The following is an 18274-nucleotide window of genomic DNA, read 5'->3' as shown; positions in this document are numbered from 1 at the left end:
GTTTGGAATGTGCTCAGGTGCAGCCACAGCACAGATTGGGGGAATGTGGGTTTTTCTAAGATTTAGAAAAAAAGAATCTAGATTTGAACAAGTGTAAGTTTATTTTATTTTGGGTATTTTTCCTTTTATTTTAGAATCATAGAATAGTTAGGGTTGGAAAGGACCTCAAGATCATCTAGTTCCAACCCCCCTGCCATGGGCAGGGACACCTCACACTAAACCATATCACCCAAGGCTTCATCCAACCTGGTCTTGAACACTGCCAGGGATGGAGAATTCACAACCTCCCTGGGCAACCTATTCCAGTGCCTCACCACCCTCACAGTAAAGAATTTCTGCCTTATATCCAATCTAAACTTCCCCTGTTTAAGTTTGAGCCCATTACCCCTTGTCCTATCACTACAGTCCCTAATGAATAGTCCCTCTCCAGCATCCCTGTAGGCCCCCTTCAGATACTGGAAGGCTGCTATGAGGTTTCCGCGCAGCCTTCTCTTCTCCAGGCTGAACAGCCCCAACTTTCTCATCCTGTCTTCATACAGGAGGTGCTCCAGTCCCTGATCATCCTTGTGGCCTCCTCTGGACTTGTTCCAACAGTTCCATGTCCTTTTTATGTTGAGGACACCAGAACTGCACACAATACTCCAAGTGAGGTCTCACAAGAGCAGAGTAGAGGGGCAGGATCACCTCCTTTGACCTGCTGGTCATGCTCCTTTTGATGCAGCCCGGGATACAGTTGCTTTCTGGGCTGTGAGTGCACACTGAACCTGGCTCATGTTCATTTTGTCATTGACCAACACCCCCAAGTCCTTCTCCTTGGGCTGCTCTGAATCTCTTCTCTGCCCAACCTGTAGCTGTGCCTGGGATTGCTCCGACCCAGGTGTAGGGCCTTGCACTTGGCATGGTTAAACTTCATGAGGTTGGCATCAGCCCACCTCACAAGTGTGTCAAGGTCCTTCTGGATGGCATTCCTTCCCTCCAGTGTATCAACCGAACCACACAGTTGGTGTCATTGGCAAACTTGCTGAGGGCACACTCAATCCCACTGTCCATGTCAGTGACAAAGATGTTGAATAATATCGGTCCCAACACTGATCCCTGAGGGACACCACTTGTTACTGGTGTCTCTCCAATTTAGAGACAATGATGTCATGTGGGACAGTGTCGAACGCTTTGCACAAGTCCAGGTAGATGACGTCAACTGCTCTACCCCTGTCCATCAGTTCTGTAGCCCCATCACAGAAGGCCACCAAATGGGTCAGGCAGGATTTCCCCTAGTAAAGCCATGCTGGCTGTCACCAAGCACCTTGTTGTTTTTCATGTGCCCTAGCATGCCTTCCAGGAGAATCTGCTCCCAGATTTTGCCAGGCACAGAGGTGACACTGACTGGTCTGTAATTCCCTGGGTCATCCATTTTCCTCTTCTTGGAAATGGGGGTTATATTTCCCTTTTTCCAGTCATTAATTAAGATTGTTAATACTTCAAAATAAAACCTTTTGCACAGTACTGGGACTGTTAAAAAGTGACACTGGTTTTGGAAGGATGGGATGTTCCGTGGGATCTTTAAAAAAAACCAGGATCATCTGTAGTTAGTTGAATTTGCTTGGTGATCATCCTTCTGTGTGAGATTCCACCTGCCTTTTGGAGACTGAGAGGTAAAACAGCTTTTCTGCTTTCTTAAGCCTGGTCAGATTCATGACTTAGAATTGTTAGGTAATTAAATGGAACTAAGTTAAATACATTTATCATTGCTTTTTCATCCTTCCTTCTGTTTCTGCAGTACAGAGCTACGAAGCCCCATTTTTCATCCCAACATAGGTAATGGGTGAAACCTTTTTCCTCCAGAAGTTTGCATTTAGCAAACAGCAAATTGAAAGTGTGTAAGAGCTGACTCTCAAGATGAGAGAGGCCAACGTACTGTATTTCTCATTCCTAATCCTCTTCAGTAATCCTAATCCTTATCAGATCTCCAGCCTTTCTTAAGTGTCACATGGGAGAGGATTCTTAAAGCTGCTGAGAAGAACCATGCGGTAAATAAATGGAAGGGTCTGTGTGTGTTGCAGAGCAGCACACATGTTCTGCGCTGCAGGTGCTGGCAGGCATGGCAGCCTGTGCTGTGTGCCAAGGGAGCAGCTCCCTTGATTATTTATGTTCTGAGGAGGAGTTTCTGAACCTCTAATCAAGCAAATCACTTCAGAGCTTATTGATCACTCAGTGGGCTGAAATAGAAGCAAGAACTTAAAAAGTGGAGAGCTTCTACTGTGTCTACCTTAATGAACCCATAAGCTAGAAACTGATGGCAAGGTAAGTTCCATTTCTTTCACTGTAACGTTTTGTGTTCAGAAGTAGTTCCTCGGCACCCATATTTTGAAGTGAAATACCCTTTTTACATGTCAAGCTGTATAAAACTAAAGTTCTCCTTTTTGGCACTGCAGTAAGTGTGCAGGTCCAGAGGTCAGTGCCTGTGTAAATAAAACAAAACAGGCTTCACCATCTCGTTTCCAGCTGCTACATGTGCCAAGTCTGATGTACACGTGGGTTATATACAAGCACTTCCTCTTAGGAGGGCAAGGCAGGACCATCACTTTCTCTAGTGCTAGTTGGCAGCTGTGCTCTTGGAGGAAGTATCTGATTCTGTTTTTCCTGTTCACTTGTAGCTGTGGAACTGCGTGCTGCAGGTTTGCTTTTAGCAGACCTTAGGATTTCTGTTTCCCTCTGACATCTCTCAGTTTTTCCTAGTAAACTTTTTGCCAGCCTGTTGTACTCTTTCCTTTCCTTCCTATTCTGCTCATCTCTTCCCTCAGTTGTTTGAATACCTATGAAATTGTCAATTTAGAGGGGATTCAGTTGTATGCACGATACATGAAGTGTGTCATCTTACCGAGGAGCACCGTCGTTTTGGAGTGAGATGGTGTTCCTTGCAGGAAGCCTTCACTTCATGTGGCTGAAGCACCAAATTCTGCACAGACCTGTGATGTGGACAAGCTCAGGGGTGTGACAGGCTGTAGGATTTGATTCAAAACGCTGTCACTTGCTTTGGTTTTGAGGAAGTTAAAGTAGTATTTACAGTAAGCCTGGAAATTTAGCCAGGCTTTTGTTGTTCTTGTTTTAGGGTGGTTGACGCAAACGGATTTGTGCTAGTTTTCCTTTATTGAGTTTTATTTAGTATTGTATGGTATTATTAAAGGAGTCAGTAGCTTATGTTTTCAGCATTGCAAACAGACTATATTGCCCATTGGGTCTGGGGGTGTATGCGAAGTCTGGCTGTTACGTGTTTCTCTCACCTTTAGAACAGGAATTCTGGTGAATGGGGAACATGCATCTTTTCTGTATGCCTGCAGTCGTCTGCTGAGGCACTGAATTCTGTTGCTCTTTGTTGTCTCTGATCATGTGTGACTCTTAAGTCCATGGGTTTCTTTGGTGATGATGCTCTACGAGGTGATGCTCTACCTTCCCCTCCTCTGGTTCTAGGTTAGAATAAAAAGGAGTACAATTCTCATGCCAGACAGCCTGGGAGTACTCTAGCAGTAGTATGTGATTGCTGGCTTTTCCTCCAGAGGAAGCATGTCTGACTGTGAGCAATATTCTGGTGGTTCTCAAAGTGAGAGATTTCAGAATTTGACCTAATCTTGGAATAGGGACTGTTTGCTCTGGCCAGAGACTTCCACAGCAGTGATGTTATAGAAGCCTGGCTGGCTGTCCTTGTATACAGGCAATTGGCAGGACCTGGGCAGCTGATGGTATAATATGCTCCCACACTGAAGCAGATCCACAAGTGAAGGAAAGCAGTGTTTAACAAAGCTGATTGATTACTTTCTTATGATAGCTAATTGTTATTTTAGGTTTACTTCCCCTCTAGCTGTGGTACTGCAAATAGATTTCAATACCGTCTCTGTGTTCATCCATCAGAATGAGAATTATCTTTCAGGGATGGCTATATGCATGAATATTTGTCTGCATATACTAATTGTTAATGAATCAACTTAATGACTTCTATAGAGAAGACAAGGAAGTAGCTGGAAAAACCTGGTAGTGGAAGATGTACTTGGGCACAAGACAGGCACCTGCTCGTTGATCTCAAGTATTTATGTATTTAATTATAGATTCTCAGCACTGTGGGACATGTTGCAGCTGTCTTGATTCTGGCTGAATGGTCTTTCCTGCATCTCTCTGGTGCTTTTGAAGATAGTGGATGAGACTGCAACATTCTAGGAGCATTGGTTGGAGAACATGGGATCTGGTAGTTCTGGAAATGCCAACTACAAGTACTCCCTGCAGAAGTCTGAAAATGGTGAGTGTCTCTTTGAAAAGTCTTTGAGTGTCTGCTCCTGCACCTGCTGTTGGGAGGTTGCAGTGGATCTGTTTCTATTCTGAGTTACCTGGTTTTCATCATAGTATTGAGTTTGAGGTCACATCTTTCTGTATCCTGTAACAAGGAGTCTCAGCTGTTGGCAGACCACCAACAGACATGAGAAAATAACAGCTATTTTAGACCAGGGTTAGATGAAAATCAAGAAAACCTGAACAGAAATTAAGCAGCAAAAAGCAATCCAGTTAGCACTAACATTGAAGGATTATCAGTTGCTGGCTCTCAAAGCTATAATGATTTATCTTTATGAAACCCTCTGTATGATAGTATCAGCTCTGTGGGTGTGTGCTTAGGTCTGCTGTGGAACAAAGGGAGATTATGCGTGAAACTTTACATATAATGAAGTGTAAAGAAGTAAATGTTCACTTCCCTTGTTGTTTGAATCATTTGGCATTGGCAGAACAGCAGAATGGTGAAAACTGTTTCAGGAGCCTTGGAAAGAAAAGTAGTGACTGCAGATAGAAATGAAGGAAGTGGGGATACCACTGTGACTCAGCCTTTTTGATTGTAATGTTATCTTGTTGAAGATATCCCTCCAACTTTTATTAAAGTAAATTAAATCTGTCTATTGCCTATAGCACCAGAAAACCACAGACCTGCCCAACAACTTCAGGGCTGTTTTATGATAATGGCTTGTCTATAGCAAACAAAGTATAATGTAAAACTAGTTACTTATTTGAAACCCACTACCCCGTCAGAAGCTTCCCGTGACAGTAAAACCTCTCTGAATTTCTTGTGTCTGGCTCTTCAAACTCTTCAGATCTGGTGATCTGCAGATGTGGAGCTGCTTATAAGTTTCCATCCATGTACAGAGTGCCAGGTGTTGTCCTAACCCCTTGCATAAGGCCCAGAGGCTGTTCCCAACAGAAAGCATAGCCAGTAGAGCTCTGACAAACTGGCTTTTGAGGGGCCTGAGGGAGGAAGGGGATGGGGAACCCAGTAGAGGGTTCCTCAAGCCTAGATCCTGTAGGCTGATGTGTGACCTGGACTGCTAGCATGAACAGCAGATTTTAGTTTGAGTGCTGCCATTTTGACATGCTTTCAGTAGCTTATGTGATGATGTATGATTCACTTTACTGCTTGGATCCCCATAAAATGTGGATAAATCTCTTTCTCTTCCTTCTTTATTCTTTTTTTCTAAACTAGTACAAACACTGCCAGATGAAACTCACCCAGGTAAGCTGGTGAATTACAATACCTGGCTTTTTCAGTTGCAGAGTCAGTCTCTGTATAGTAGCATAAAAATCCCATGCCTTGCCCATCTGGAGTTTAAAATAATGTGAATGGTGGTAGATGTGCTCACTGTGTGTTTGCTAACGAGTCTTTCATAGATCTGTTCTTTAATATTTCAAAGCTCTTATTGGTACATGTGGAGTCATAGCTGTGAGTTTCCGCTTGGTATTCACTTGAAATATATCTGACTCCTACCACAGTAATTAGGCACTTACCCACTGTTAGGGGAATGCAAGATATTGAGAAGTTGTTTATTTTAGAGAATGATTGTGACTGTGATTTTGGTTATGTGCCAGCCAAGTTACTGTACAGGGAGTGAGGTAGCTAGTGTGGTGGCTGCTAAAGAGCCTTGAAGAGGTAGCATCATGAGCACCAACCTGCATGGAAAAAGTCAGCCTTTCTTTTCCCAAAGCACAGCAGCTCAGTAGGCATTTTTGTCTCCAAGATATAAGGCTCAGGCAAAGACTACGTAAGTTATTCTTGAATTAAGGCTAGCCAAGTTGTACCTTCTTGCCCATGACTTCACCACGACTCAGTTCCCCAGCTGCACAATAGCGATAGCTCTTTCTGGTTTGTGCTCTGCAGCTCCTACTCCTGTAACAACAGTAACATAATTTAGAAGGATTATTATTTTCCATACATAAGCCATCAGGACATCTTATTTAGGTAAAGGTCAACGTTTCCTGCTCAAGTACAAGGAGAGTGGTTTATATTACATAATTAATGCAAGCTAATTGAATTAATGTGATCTCTTTGTCTCATGCCAGCACGTAGCAGTCTTTGGGGTACAGGTGGGGTGTTGCTTTCTTTTTAATCAGGTTTCTCCACCCCACACCTCCCATTGCTCTCCCTGCTTTGGTGAATGTGGCAGTGCTCTCTCACAAACCAGATACCAAAGGAACACAAGCTTCTGCAGCAGAGCTAGCTCTGTCATCTCCATTTGATTCTGGGGCTAGCCTGTAGATAGGGCAGTCATCCCTCCCCCCCTCAGCTAAGGATGCCACAGAGAAGCAGTGTTAGAAAATGGTTTAGATGTAGGGCTCTAGGGTAGGACTGCAGGAAGGCATACAGAGGTCATCGAAAGAGAGATGAGTTACAAAGCTGTTTGGCAGGGTGCTGTAAAGTAACCAGGCAATCCATGTGGGGTCAAGAGCAGTTAAGGAGGATGCAGTTGTTTCTAGAGGTACTAGATTGTGGCAGAACCTGAAAAAGCAAACAGGACCCCACACCAATGTACTTCAGATATGCACACACCCCATGTGAAATAATATTTTAATGGAGAACACTGGAATGGGGAAAACACAGAGGAATGGTTATGGTTTAAATATCAGGGCAAATAGTCATCATTTTCTGCATTTCGTTCCTTCTGTGTCAGGACGTGGCCAAAGATCTGTCTGCCTCTTTTCACTGTGGGTGTTAATTTTGTCTTTCTTTTACTCTAAGATAATGGTATGTTTACATTTATGCTGGAATAGATCCCTTCTGAAGTTTGTCCAGAACAGCAAAACCTGAGGAACTGATTTAGCTTAGAAGGTGGATAACCCCCATATTTTTAAGGTGGAAGGGGACTCATTGTCTTGTTTTCCCTCAGCTCCTTACTGAACAGCACATTTGGGTCTTTAGGCCCTAATAAGCTGTTGTTAATGCTGGTGCTGAGGAGCCAGCAGGGATGGTTAGAAGTGCTTCATCAGAGGTCTCTGGTCAGGCAGAGTCAGATCAGCCTCTCCCAATACACTGGAAAGATGCGGGTGTTCTGCTGCCCACAGTATTTAGGCATCAGAACGCCTTTACTGAAGAAGAGAGGTCCCTCTGCAGTGTTCAGGGTCAGGAAAGGAGCAGTAGCAGGATGCCTCAGCTGCAGCCAGTGCACCACAGCACACTGGTTCTGGTTTTGTCCCCAGCTTTCAAGGCAGCTGTCTTGATCCAGCAGTGGTATCGGCGCTATGTTGCTCGCCTGGAAATGCGCCGACGTTGCACCTGGAGAATCTTTCAATCCATAGAGTATGCTTGTGAGCAGGATCAGATCAAGGTAAGGTGCCATGGAAAAGAGCTCCTAGGAAAATACACACGAGGGGGGTTTCTGTGCCACATTTCTGGCTACTGGCTGGTAAATCTCTAAGTACTTCAGTGGGCCAAGGGCTGGGTTTCCTGCCCCTTCTTACCCTCTTGACTTCCTGCCTGCTTATGTCTGATGAGACCCTAAGTAATAAGTCTTGAAAGAAAGCTGTAAGGACCAGTTAGTATTGTTTTTCCTGAGTTGGACACAATAGACAGTGTTATTTGGTGAAGGTAAAGCTACATAGTGATTTGTTCACAAGACAGTCAAACTAGAATTGGTATAGCATGCTTTGTTCTACACACCCAACAATGTGAGAAGGGCTTAGACAATACTTCTAGAACGAAGATCTTTTTAAGCTGCTACTCTGCAGGACTTCATTCCAGGGTGAATGATGATGGGCTTGCTCTCTTCTTGCAGCTTCACAACTTCTTCACTTACCTCATGGATCACTTCACACCAAGCAGCAGCAAAGAGAGTAAGTTTCTACATGTGGCTTGTAGTGGAGCACCAGCAGCTCAGGTTGCAGCCTGTATTGATTCGTTGTCCAGTGCTGCCCCTTCAGGATGGCAAGAGTAATCAAAAGAGTCTAAAAAGTGATGGCATCAGGAATTTGGATAGGGAGTGTATTGTCTGGAGACTGTCAGAGCTGTGCAAGGGATGTGGGACAGTTCCAGCTCCTTAGGAGCTAGAAGGGGGCATAGAAGCTCCATATGTTTTCTACAACTAGAATTAGAAATCTCTAGGGTGTCTATTTGATTTACAGTTAGTCTCCCACTTATAACTGAGGTGGGGGGGAAGAAGTTCTGTGGGAACCAATACTGTATCTTCCTGAATCTGCAGAGAGCATTATCTTAGTGCTGGGAACTTGCTAAAAAGCTTAGCTCTAAAATCTCATGGCAGTAAGTCAGAACTAACCATTTACTTTGCTGACCATAACCTGCTGAAGTATTTGCTCCTTCCTCTCAAACTGCCACCCTTTTTCTTACAACCACCCCACATATTTTACAGCAAAACTGTTGAGGAAGACTTTTGGTGCCTGTATAAAAGGGGACAGTAGTGTCCTGCTCCTAGATGTTATAGCACTAAAAACAGGTGTATGTGTGTTTAGACAGATTTTGTGCAGCTCTGAGAATGTCGGTGCAAGCTTACAAAAGCCAGTGGGATGTAGGAGATGGTTCATTATGACACAGCTTGCTTTTGCATGTCATGGAAAGTAAGATTTCAGTTGGCCATGGCATCCAATGCCCATCTGGCTCTACCAAAGTTTTGCTAGCGTAGCTGCCAGCACTGCCTGACACATAGCACATGGAAACTTGTCCCTGCAGCCTTTTCCCCTGCTGCAGATTCTGTAGTGGTGTCAAACTGGAGGCTGTCTCCCACCCCTGCCACTCGCTCTGACCTCACCAAACAGCTCTTCTGTAGCAAATGGCTAGAATGGGGCACTGAGCCAACCAAACTTGTCCTTGTCTATTTCCAAACTAACTGACCCATCTGCATCCAGGGGATTTCATCAGTCGCATGTTCATCAGTGGGGAAAGCTTCAAAGAGGCAGAGCTGGAGAAGTACTGTGACTATGAATCCATAGAGGTGCCAGACTCCTACACCGGACCCCATCTCTCTTTCCCGCTCCTTCCTGACCATGCCACTGCCTTGCTGGAAGCTTTCAAACAGAAACAAGTAAGGATCCCAAAAGGAACCTGCTTTCCCATCCTCTACACAAGGGTCTAGGATAGATAGTTTGGTTTTAGCTTTACTAACAAGTTAAACTGACTGGAGTATTACAGCTGGCAGGCTGTGAAGGGAATGGGGCTGGCAATGGTTTGGTGTTTCCCCCAGTACCACAGACACTTTTTCCCTTCTGAAAATGCAGTTCTGACAACTCCCAAAGCTTTTTTTTGTACAAATGCAGTGTTCTGTTGCCATCCCTCTGAACTGCAAAACAGGCCACAAGGCCCCTTCTGTTATTTGTAAAGTCAAAATGACTTTAAAAACGCAGGTCTCTAGTGCCTTGACTTACATTAAATGCCTACACCCTATGAACACTTCTGCAGGACATGTGGGAGTTCACAGCCTGGTTTAAGGTGGAAAAGGCTAAGAAAGATCTCGAGGTGCAGCTCCCTATGTGTGATGCTGGGCTGGTGTTGCTGCTGCTCTAAGAAGCAGTGTTGCCTAGGGCTTTTGGATTCCCCTGCCAGCCCTGCCAGTGCAGAGACTGTTTTGGGTCAGACTCCTTGGTCCTGCTGTTTCCCAGTGTTGTCCTCACCTTGTTTACAAGCCCATAGGTCAGCACTGTTGTCCCAGTGAAAGCTTCTGCCACTCAGGCTATCAGTCACTGGTGGATCCTTGGGTCCTTCGACAGAGCTGTGTTGCTGCTCAGAGGTCACTGATTTCCTGCTTTAATCCCTTCGCTTTCTCCTAGTAGCAGCTCCATGCTCGCTATGTCTTAAACCTCCTGCATGAGACCAGGAAGCATCTCAAGCAGTTGCCAAACATCAGCCATGTCTCCACGTGCTACAGCGAGGAGGTCACCGTGTGCGGTAGGTCTGGGAGGGGGGTACTGCACAGTCTGTGGGGCAGATCACTTGCGTGGAAGGGATGGGAAGGATATCAAATGGTAGCAAGCACCTGTGCCCTCCTCTGTACTGAATGTGGAACATAAATGAGGCCAGTAAGCAAATGCCTGCTTGCACTGAGCAACTGGTGCTGTCCAAAATATGCAGGTTTACCCTATGATGCTTTACTGTGAGCTGCTGTACAGACTAGCCTGGAGGGTGGAGGGAACATGTCTGTGTCTTGGCCCACCTTCTGCTTGGTCTAGAACAGGAAGGAGACAGGGCGTTGAGGGAACGTGGTTTGTCTGCTTGTATCTTGTGTTTGGCTTCTGGGACAGATTTTGGGATACACCATTGATAAACCCTGCCCCAGATGGTAACTAGTTTGGTTGTTATTTCATATGCAAGGGTTTCTCCCATGTAATGATCAGTTTCTTATGTCATGTTGTATCATCATCATAAGAGAGAAATGAATGAAACTTATGAATCAGAGGCTTCAGAAGCTAGTGTGGGTTTTTTGGTATTCTCAGGTGTCAGCCTTTACATCATGTCATTTTCCTGTGGGCCCGAACCTCAGTGTAAAGAAACTTGTACCTTGAACTTCCCAAATATTTCAGTTTATTTCAGAATTTTCATTTCAATATTTCAAATATTTCAGTTTCTAGAGGTGATACTTTATTATTTATTGGTGTCTTTTTCAATTGAAGGTAAACATACCATGACTTGTCTTTTTGTGCCTGTTAGGAGACTTACATGGCCAGCTGGATGATTTGTTCCTCATCTTTTATAAGGTAGGCACCGAATCTGGAGTAGGAGGCTGGCCAGGCATGGGCAGAGGGATCGCATGGGTCATGCTGAGAAGTGTTTGCAAACTGGGACCTTCACATGCAATTCTCCAGGTCAATTTGATCAGTTTGGCTTCACAAAGCAGTAGCTTATTCCCTTGCTGAAATGTGATATACGTGTACATTTGGGAAGTGACAGTGGACATGTTTGTAAGTGCTGGTACTAGTGGCAGCTCTTCCTGACTGACAGCTTTCACTTGTCGGTGCATTTGCCACTGGGCACCTACAGGATAAAAGTAGAAGTCAGGACCTATTGCATAAGGTAACCTGGGACAGGAGTGAGAGCATGTGGGGCTGGCAGGGAGAGGTACATTGACACTGTGGGGAGGCCTCTCGTGACATCTTCCTGTTCCTTGCTTTTACAGAATGGCCTTCCTTCCCCTTCTAAGTCCTATGTGTTCAACGGGGACTTTGTAGACAGAGGCAAACAGTCCCTTGAGATCCTCATCATCCTCTTCACCTTCCTCTTGATCTATCCAAACGAGGTTCACCTCAACCGTGGGAACCATGAGGACCACATGGTCAACTTACGGTATGGGTTCTGTGTGGGGCTGGTTGCAATGTCAAGGGTGTCGCTGTGAAATCCCACTGAATTTCCTTTCTCCTGTTCCTTTAGCTATGGTTTCACTAAGGAAGTAATGCATAAATACAAGGTAGGTATACTTTGGTGTCTACTTTACATAAGGAGAGAAGTTACTTTAAAGCCTTGATGCTTTTTAGCATCTTTTCCTTTCTGACCTGTCCTCCTAGGTGCATGGGAAGAAAATCTTGAAGATGATCCAGAATGTCTTTTGCTGGCTCCCCCTTGCCACCCTGATTGATCAGAAAGTCCTCATTATACATGGGGGCATCTCTGACACCACTGACCTGGATGTGCTTGAGAAAATTCACAGGAACAAAGTAGGTTTCATTTCCTAAACACTGCAAGAGACAACAGTGTTGCTGCTCTGTGGTGAGGAGCTTATTTCTACAAGCCATCTTGGCTGTGGATGGTCTTCCTAGACAAACTGTGTTTAGGTACAGGCTTGGAGAGGATCACTTTGGTTTAATAGTGTATGTGCAGGAGGTGTGAAGGGAATGTGTAGGATTAGTCCTTTCCTCATTCTGCCAACACATTCCTATTGCAGATTAAATCTATATACTATATCTTTTGTGAAATGCCTGAGCACCTTAAAGCCAATGAAGATGAGTGATCTGTAGTCAGGATGGATGGGGGACCCCAGCTGTAAATCTAGAATGGCATATATGAGAGGATGGCAGTAGTAATCACTCACAGTTGATGAGCATTTGACGGTAGCAAAGGGAATTGAGGCTTGGGTCACTTGACAGTCTGCCAGTGGAAGATGTTAGAGCTGAAGATACTGGTTTCCAAGTGATGTGATCTGGTCTCTTTTTTACCTCATTCAGTTTGTTTCTGTATTGAGAGGGAAGAAAAGAAAGAAGTCAAATAGAAACGTGGAAATACAGGAAACAAATGAGGAGAGCAAAGCGGAGGCTGACCCAGCAGGGAATGAGGCAGCTCGCAGTTTACCTCCCTCCCCCCAACCAGCCCAGGCTCCCAGCACAGCCAACAGGCTGGAGTTCTCCAGGTGGGTCCGGCAGACGGTGCAGGAGCAGATCGAGTGGTGCCGCCGGCTGGTGGACATCAGTGACTCAGAGGAGGAGGAGCTCACCTACGCCAGCATGGTCTCCTTAACAGATCTGGATGGGCCGAGCCAGACTCGCCAGGAGGACTGGAAGCAGGTGAGTAGTCTAGTGGGGCCCTGAGCTTAGTGGGCTGTATGTGCCTCCTGCAGGGTTGCTCTCAGTGCAGAACATGTGGGGCAGTGCACAGATCTCTCTGCATGGCTGTATAATTAAAACTGCTGCTCTGACATAGAGCAGAGCAATAGGTTTTCTTGAATCATGGCAGGGAAGAGGAATAATAGAATAGACAAGGCTGACTGTAGAGACCAGGGGCTGTATCACTGGCTGTGTATGTGGGGCACCTGAAGTCAGTCTGTAGGTAATGAATGAGCATGTCTTTTGCTGACAAGTGAGTTGTGATGCTGTGGGCTAAGAGCAGACTGAAAGTTTTAGCTGGGTTGCCCTGTGAGTAGATTGTTATGGAGTGTCAGAGCTTGGGAATTTGCTTACCTGTTTGTGTTAGACCAGTCTGTAAGCTTCTTCTGTGTGCTCTGAAACCATCGTTCCTTACTCCGTGTTCCATGACAACTCAGCACTGCACACCTTATCAGAATAAAGCTATAGATTGAGGTCAGGGTTAAAGAGATTAAACCTTAATCCAAATAGCAGTTACTGAGTCAGCACTTACATTTCTGGAGGCTGTGGAATGTCCTGTCTAGAGTACAAAGGAATTTAACACTAAGCCTGCTCAGGGCCTCAGGATCTGCCAGGTATTCCTGCCCTGGGATGTGTTTTGGTGTGGGGGAGGACAGGCAAGGCTCCTTGAAATCTTAGAGGCAGCAAAAGGAGAGCTTGTATCAGGCCTGATTTAGGGACAGCCCTCTTCCCCCAGGCCTACAATACTGTCACCTCTGTGGTGGACCAGATGTGTGACAGCCCTGCAGAGCAGAATGGTGGTTCAGCTAGGATGCAGCAAATACCTGTTTACCTGCACTATGGCAATAGCAGCACTCCAGGGAGGGATTTGGAGGCAGAGATGTATTTGCTTCATAAACTTAGGTGGGTGATCTCTGTTGGGTACAGTTCATTCAGTAAATGTGTCACATCCCTTCAGCTCTTAGACATTCTCTGGAGTGACCCCATGCCTCAGGAAGGCTGCATAGTAAACACAGTGCGAGGTGGTGGCTGCTACTTTGGGCCTGACGTGACAAGGAAGATCCTTGAGAAGTACAACCTGCAGTTCCTCATCCGCTCCCACGAGTGCAAGCAAGAGGGCTACGAGTTCTGTCACAACCGGAAGGTCGGTGAGGGGGATGGCATGAAGGATACTTGGGTTTCCAACCTGCCAGGGTGTGTGTTCTACAGTGGCTTCTCTCAGCTCTGCATTTCTTCCAATGGGGCTTTGTTAGGTGCATACAAGATCATTGAACGGCCCTATTGGGAATTACTGAACTGTGTTTCCAGATGAGGTCTTAGGTCAGGACAGTCTGGAGCTACCTACACTGTGAGGGGCATTTGATGTGCAGGCAAATCATGTTCTTGTGCATGGTAGCTGAGATTTGAACCTGTTTGTGCCATTGCCCCCTCTTAATGCAGCTGTTTCTGAAGATGACATACAAAAGCTGTTACTAAGCTGCTGCAGCAGTTTTGCTCTTGGAAGATTCAGGGTCACTTCAGTGACTTCCACGGGGGCACTTTTGACTCCATTATCTGCAGTGGAGAGTGGAAGTTTGTCAGGAGAACACAGTGAAATCATAGAAGTTCATTGTGTGGTCAGATCCACATTAGGAACTGCACTGCCCTCCAACTCCAACCTGTAAGGCTTCCAGGCCATCTTAACTCTTCCTTTTCCACATAAAATATGGTGCTTTCAGTCTGTTAACTCCACATAGGATTGGTTGTGTTGTTTTCACAGATACACGTGTATATTATATAGGATGTATGTACTGATCTTAAATATCTCTCTTTTTTTGGGTTAGGTCCTGACCATATTTTCAGCCTCAAACTACTATGAGATTGGCAGCAACAGGGGAGCCTACGTGAAGCTGGGGCCAGACCTCGTCCCCCATTTTGTTCAGTACCAAGCCAACAAGGCAGCCCATACTCTCACTATGACCCAAAGGCAAGGCTTTCCTGTTGCGCTGTATTCACCAAGTCAGAATTCCACAAGGGAAAACCTGGGGAGCTTTGAGAATGTTTGGCTTTGGAGCTGAACGTTCACAGCTTGATTTACTAAGTAATAGCACTAGAGGAGGATTCCAGCTTTGTGCGGGCGCAAGGGGTGAGGAGGGAGCTTACAGGATCAGAAACTTACAGACTGCTGATTTTCCATTCTCTTTTCAATGTCAAATTTGACACTTGCTGAGGTTCCCTCCTGCTTCACTTCCCATATTGATGCAGGGCTGAGTTTGTCCTGCAGTGCTTCGTCAGGAGCAGTTAGATGCAGCTGTAGCTGTGCAGAGCAGCTGTGAGAGGGGCTGGGCAATGCAGGGATAGCCAGAGGATCAGGAGGGTGCAGTTTCTCTCATGCTTCATAGCAAGCCCTTGATGTGGTTCTCTCTTTTCTGCACCCTTCAGAATCAGCAGAGTAGAGGAGTCAGCCTTTCGAGCTTTGCGGGAGAAGCTCTTTGCTCACACTTCAGCCCTCATCAGCGCGTTCAAGGCCTATGATACGGACAATACAGGTGAATTTGACCTGGAACATGTCTGTCGTGTCACTTGGGAAGGGCTGCATGGTCTCTACATGTTCCTTCAACCCTGGAGTCTAAAAGCACAGGGAAGAGGGACGTGAGGGATGTCCTTTGTAGCAGCTGTCTCTGTCAGAGCCTTAAGGAAGGAGCTGAGAGTTCATAACTATACATCTGCCAGGGGTGCTCTGCTGGTGCAGTTGCAAAGAGGTGTTGAGTTCTGTCCAGCTGGGGACACAGTGGTTGGCTGCTTCTGGGTAGAACTACTTCCTTGCTTTCTTGTCTGGCAGCCAAATTGTTGACCAAAGGCCAGTTCAGCTGTTCCAGCAGCTGCTAAACTAGAGGATTTTCCATGTTTCTGGGTCACTGAGGAAATACTAGTACAGCTGTGTAGGCCACGATCTGCAGGGTGACCCTGGCTGTAGGCCACAAATTTATAATGAAATACCCAAAGTTAGTGTCTTCCTGTTGTTAGATGATTGCAGGCCCGTGGCCCTGACCTCTTGCAATGATCAAAGGCTTGCTGAGGCAGGGGGGAGCAGCAAAGCACTTGCGCCTGATGCCTGTACAGCCATGTAGGGCTTTTGCCTGTACCAAAGAGCTGAAGTGTGCCATGGAGAAATAATGCTGTAGGCTTATATTGCCCTTACGTGTTTCCAGCTGTCTGATTCTCAGAGCTCTTCCCTGCAGGAAGGATCACGCTGAGCAACTGGGCAACAGCAGTGGAGTCAGTCTTGCACTTGGGATTGCCCTGGCGAATGCTGAGGCCACAACTGGTGAGCAGCACAGCAGATGGCATGCTGGAATACAAGTCCTGGCTGGATGACTTGGCCATGGAGCGGCGGAGCAAAGAGGTAAGGACTCACCCCCTTCCATCAAAGCAGATCACCAGATCCTGTCAATATGTGGAACCAAGAAAGGTACTACAGGGAAGTTGATAGTTCTTGTGTAATTCAATATCATACTGAAGTCGACGGAAAAGCTTGCGTGAACTGAATCAGTCCAGAAACATTCAGTACATTGCAGAAATAGATGATGCATGTGCAATCAAAACCTAAAGGTAGTTTTGAATGCAGGCCTTTGAGTAGGAAAACTATATTCCATTCTCTGAGTCACAGTTTCTCTAATTACACCCAGCAAAACCAACTCTGCAATGGTTAAAAAGCATAACCCAAGTCACTGTCTTCTCTGTTAGCCTAGAAAAGCCATGTTTGGAAGCAGTAAGTTGCTACAATACAGAGTTGCGCAGAGGATCCATCATCACCAAGGTGTTTCATAAGGCACAATGATGCTAAGTGCACTGCTGGCAAACTCTTGAGAGCAGTAAATGTTTTCATTTATGTGAAGGTAGCAGCAACTGCTCAGAGAAAGCAGATAGCTGTCAGAATGTCAGAGCATGAGTTTGTTGTCTTTCAGCACATCCAGACAAGCTTGCTGGAAGTCATTTATCGAAACAGATCCAACCTGGAGACTATATTCAGGATCATTGACAGAGATCATTCAGGTAAGCAGGTCTGCAAGGGGTGTTTGGTCACTGCATTGTATTCTGCTCTACTTTTGGGCCCCTTTTAGTATATACAAAGGCATTTTTGTTCAGTGGCTTAAGGCTTGGGTCTTCCTCCTCCCACAAGAACGTCTGAAATATCACTGTGTGATTCCACCAACTTAATGCATTTTGAAGGGCTCTGTGCAGTCCAGGTAGAGAATTAGTAATTCTTTGTTCTGAAGTTCAACAGCACAAAAACTGTCATGAGAGCACTGATAGTAATGCAGTATACCCAGGATCTTGAGTGTTACCTGCTTCCTAGCAGTCATCTCCACTAAATTACTTTGGGCAAGAGAAAACACAAATCTTTGGCTTCTTTTGTTCTCCCAGATTGCATTATGTCTCTTTACTGCTTTAAGTTGTGTTTTAGTCAGTGTTCTCCATGGTAGGAAATTTGTTTGCAGCAGGTGAAATGTAGATGATGAGTGATTTCTTTCCTCCTTTTAAGGGTACTCAGACAGCAGGGGTGGAATGAGAGTTCAAGCCTGAGCAGGGGTCCCTCCTATCAGCAGTGCCTATGGTGACCTTGTGCTGAGGTGGCTGTGGCCTTCCTTTCCTCTCCACAGGTCTCATCTCGTTTGAGGAATTCCACCAAACCTGGAGGCTGTTCAGCTCCCACATGAACACTGAACTCAAGGATGATGGAATCAATGACTTAGTTCGCAGCATTGATTTCAATAAGGATGGAAACATTGACTTCAATGAGTTCCTAGAAGCCTTCCGCCTTGTCAAACAGTCACAGTAGTGAGAACCTGGTGTGGGTTGCCACCTTCAATGCCTTGACTGCCCGTGAAGCCAGGACTGCCCCCCACCTAACAGCAGAGCGTGCCTGCAAATGTGGAGAAAGGCAAGGCAGATACCTGGAGCACTTCTTGGTTGAAAACAGTGACTGCTATAGCCAACAGCAGTGATCCATTATGGAAAGGGAACAGGTAAAATAGATAAGCTGCACTTCAAATCTGGCCATTTTTAAGAAGGATCTGTTTCAAGTAGAGCTTCCTGCTCAAAGGGAAGGTACAATTTAGCTTATCTTGTCAATACATGTGATAAAATGTTACAGGTCTACTTCCAGTGTAGTAAAATGGAAGTATTTCTTGTAGGTAGTGTTTTAAGCTGGTAGCAACTGCTAGAGCACAACTTCCCATTTAATAAACATTTTTCTACATTGCTGGTTCTGGCCTATTTTATTTATTTATTTTTTTGTGATTACTGAACAAAATTATTCTGTCTCTATTGTAACAGACTCCTACTGCAGAGAATAATGTATTTTGGTTTCAGTTATTCTGTGACTTTTGTAATAAGGAAAAAAAGGCAACTTGGGTGGGGAAGCTGTCTCTCCCGTGCTTGTAGTAGCCCCCTG

General features: G+C 45.5%; 1 protein-coding gene across 1 annotated transcript; it reads left to right on the top strand.

Annotated features, from left to right (window-relative positions):
* The first annotated feature begins 4227 nt into the window (after positions 1 to 4227).
* Positions 4228 to 18025, top strand: PPEF2 (protein phosphatase with EF-hand domain 2). Its single transcript, XM_034064470.1, has 16 exons — positions 4228 to 4288; positions 7501 to 7628; positions 8076 to 8133; positions 9160 to 9335; positions 10081 to 10195; positions 10955 to 11001; positions 11421 to 11587; positions 11672 to 11708; positions 11806 to 11955; positions 12463 to 12798; positions 13796 to 13981; positions 14661 to 14803; positions 15259 to 15365; positions 16059 to 16222; positions 16785 to 16872; positions 17481 to 18025. The coding sequence occupies exons 1-16, from the start codon at positions 4228 to 4230 to the stop codon at positions 17657 to 17659; spliced, it is 2142 nt and encodes a 713-aa protein (XP_033920361.1). The 3' UTR covers positions 17660 to 18025.
* The last annotated feature ends 249 nt before the right edge of the window (positions 18026 to 18274 follow it).

The sequence above is a fragment of the Melopsittacus undulatus genome, chromosome 7 (assembly GCF_012275295.1).
Source record: "Melopsittacus undulatus isolate bMelUnd1 chromosome 7, bMelUnd1.mat.Z, whole genome shotgun sequence".
Classification (NCBI taxonomy): Eukaryota; Metazoa; Chordata; class Aves; order Psittaciformes; family Psittaculidae; genus Melopsittacus; species Melopsittacus undulatus.
Note: the sequence above shows the minus strand (reverse complement) of the source record. Positions and strands in the feature narration are given on the sequence as shown.

Coding starts and splice junctions, on each gene's coding strand:
- PPEF2 (XM_034064470.1), top strand. CDS start 4,228: ATGGGATCTGGTAGTTCTGGAAATGCCAACTACAAGTACTCCCTGCAG. Junction 9,336..10,080: donor AAGCTTTCAAACAGAAACAA/GTAAGGATCCCA, acceptor TTCTCCTAGTAG/CAGCTCCATGCTCGCTATGT. Junction 16,223..16,784: donor TGGAGCGGCGGAGCAAAGAG/GTAAGGACTCAC, acceptor GTTGTCTTTCAG/CACATCCAGACAAGCTTGCT.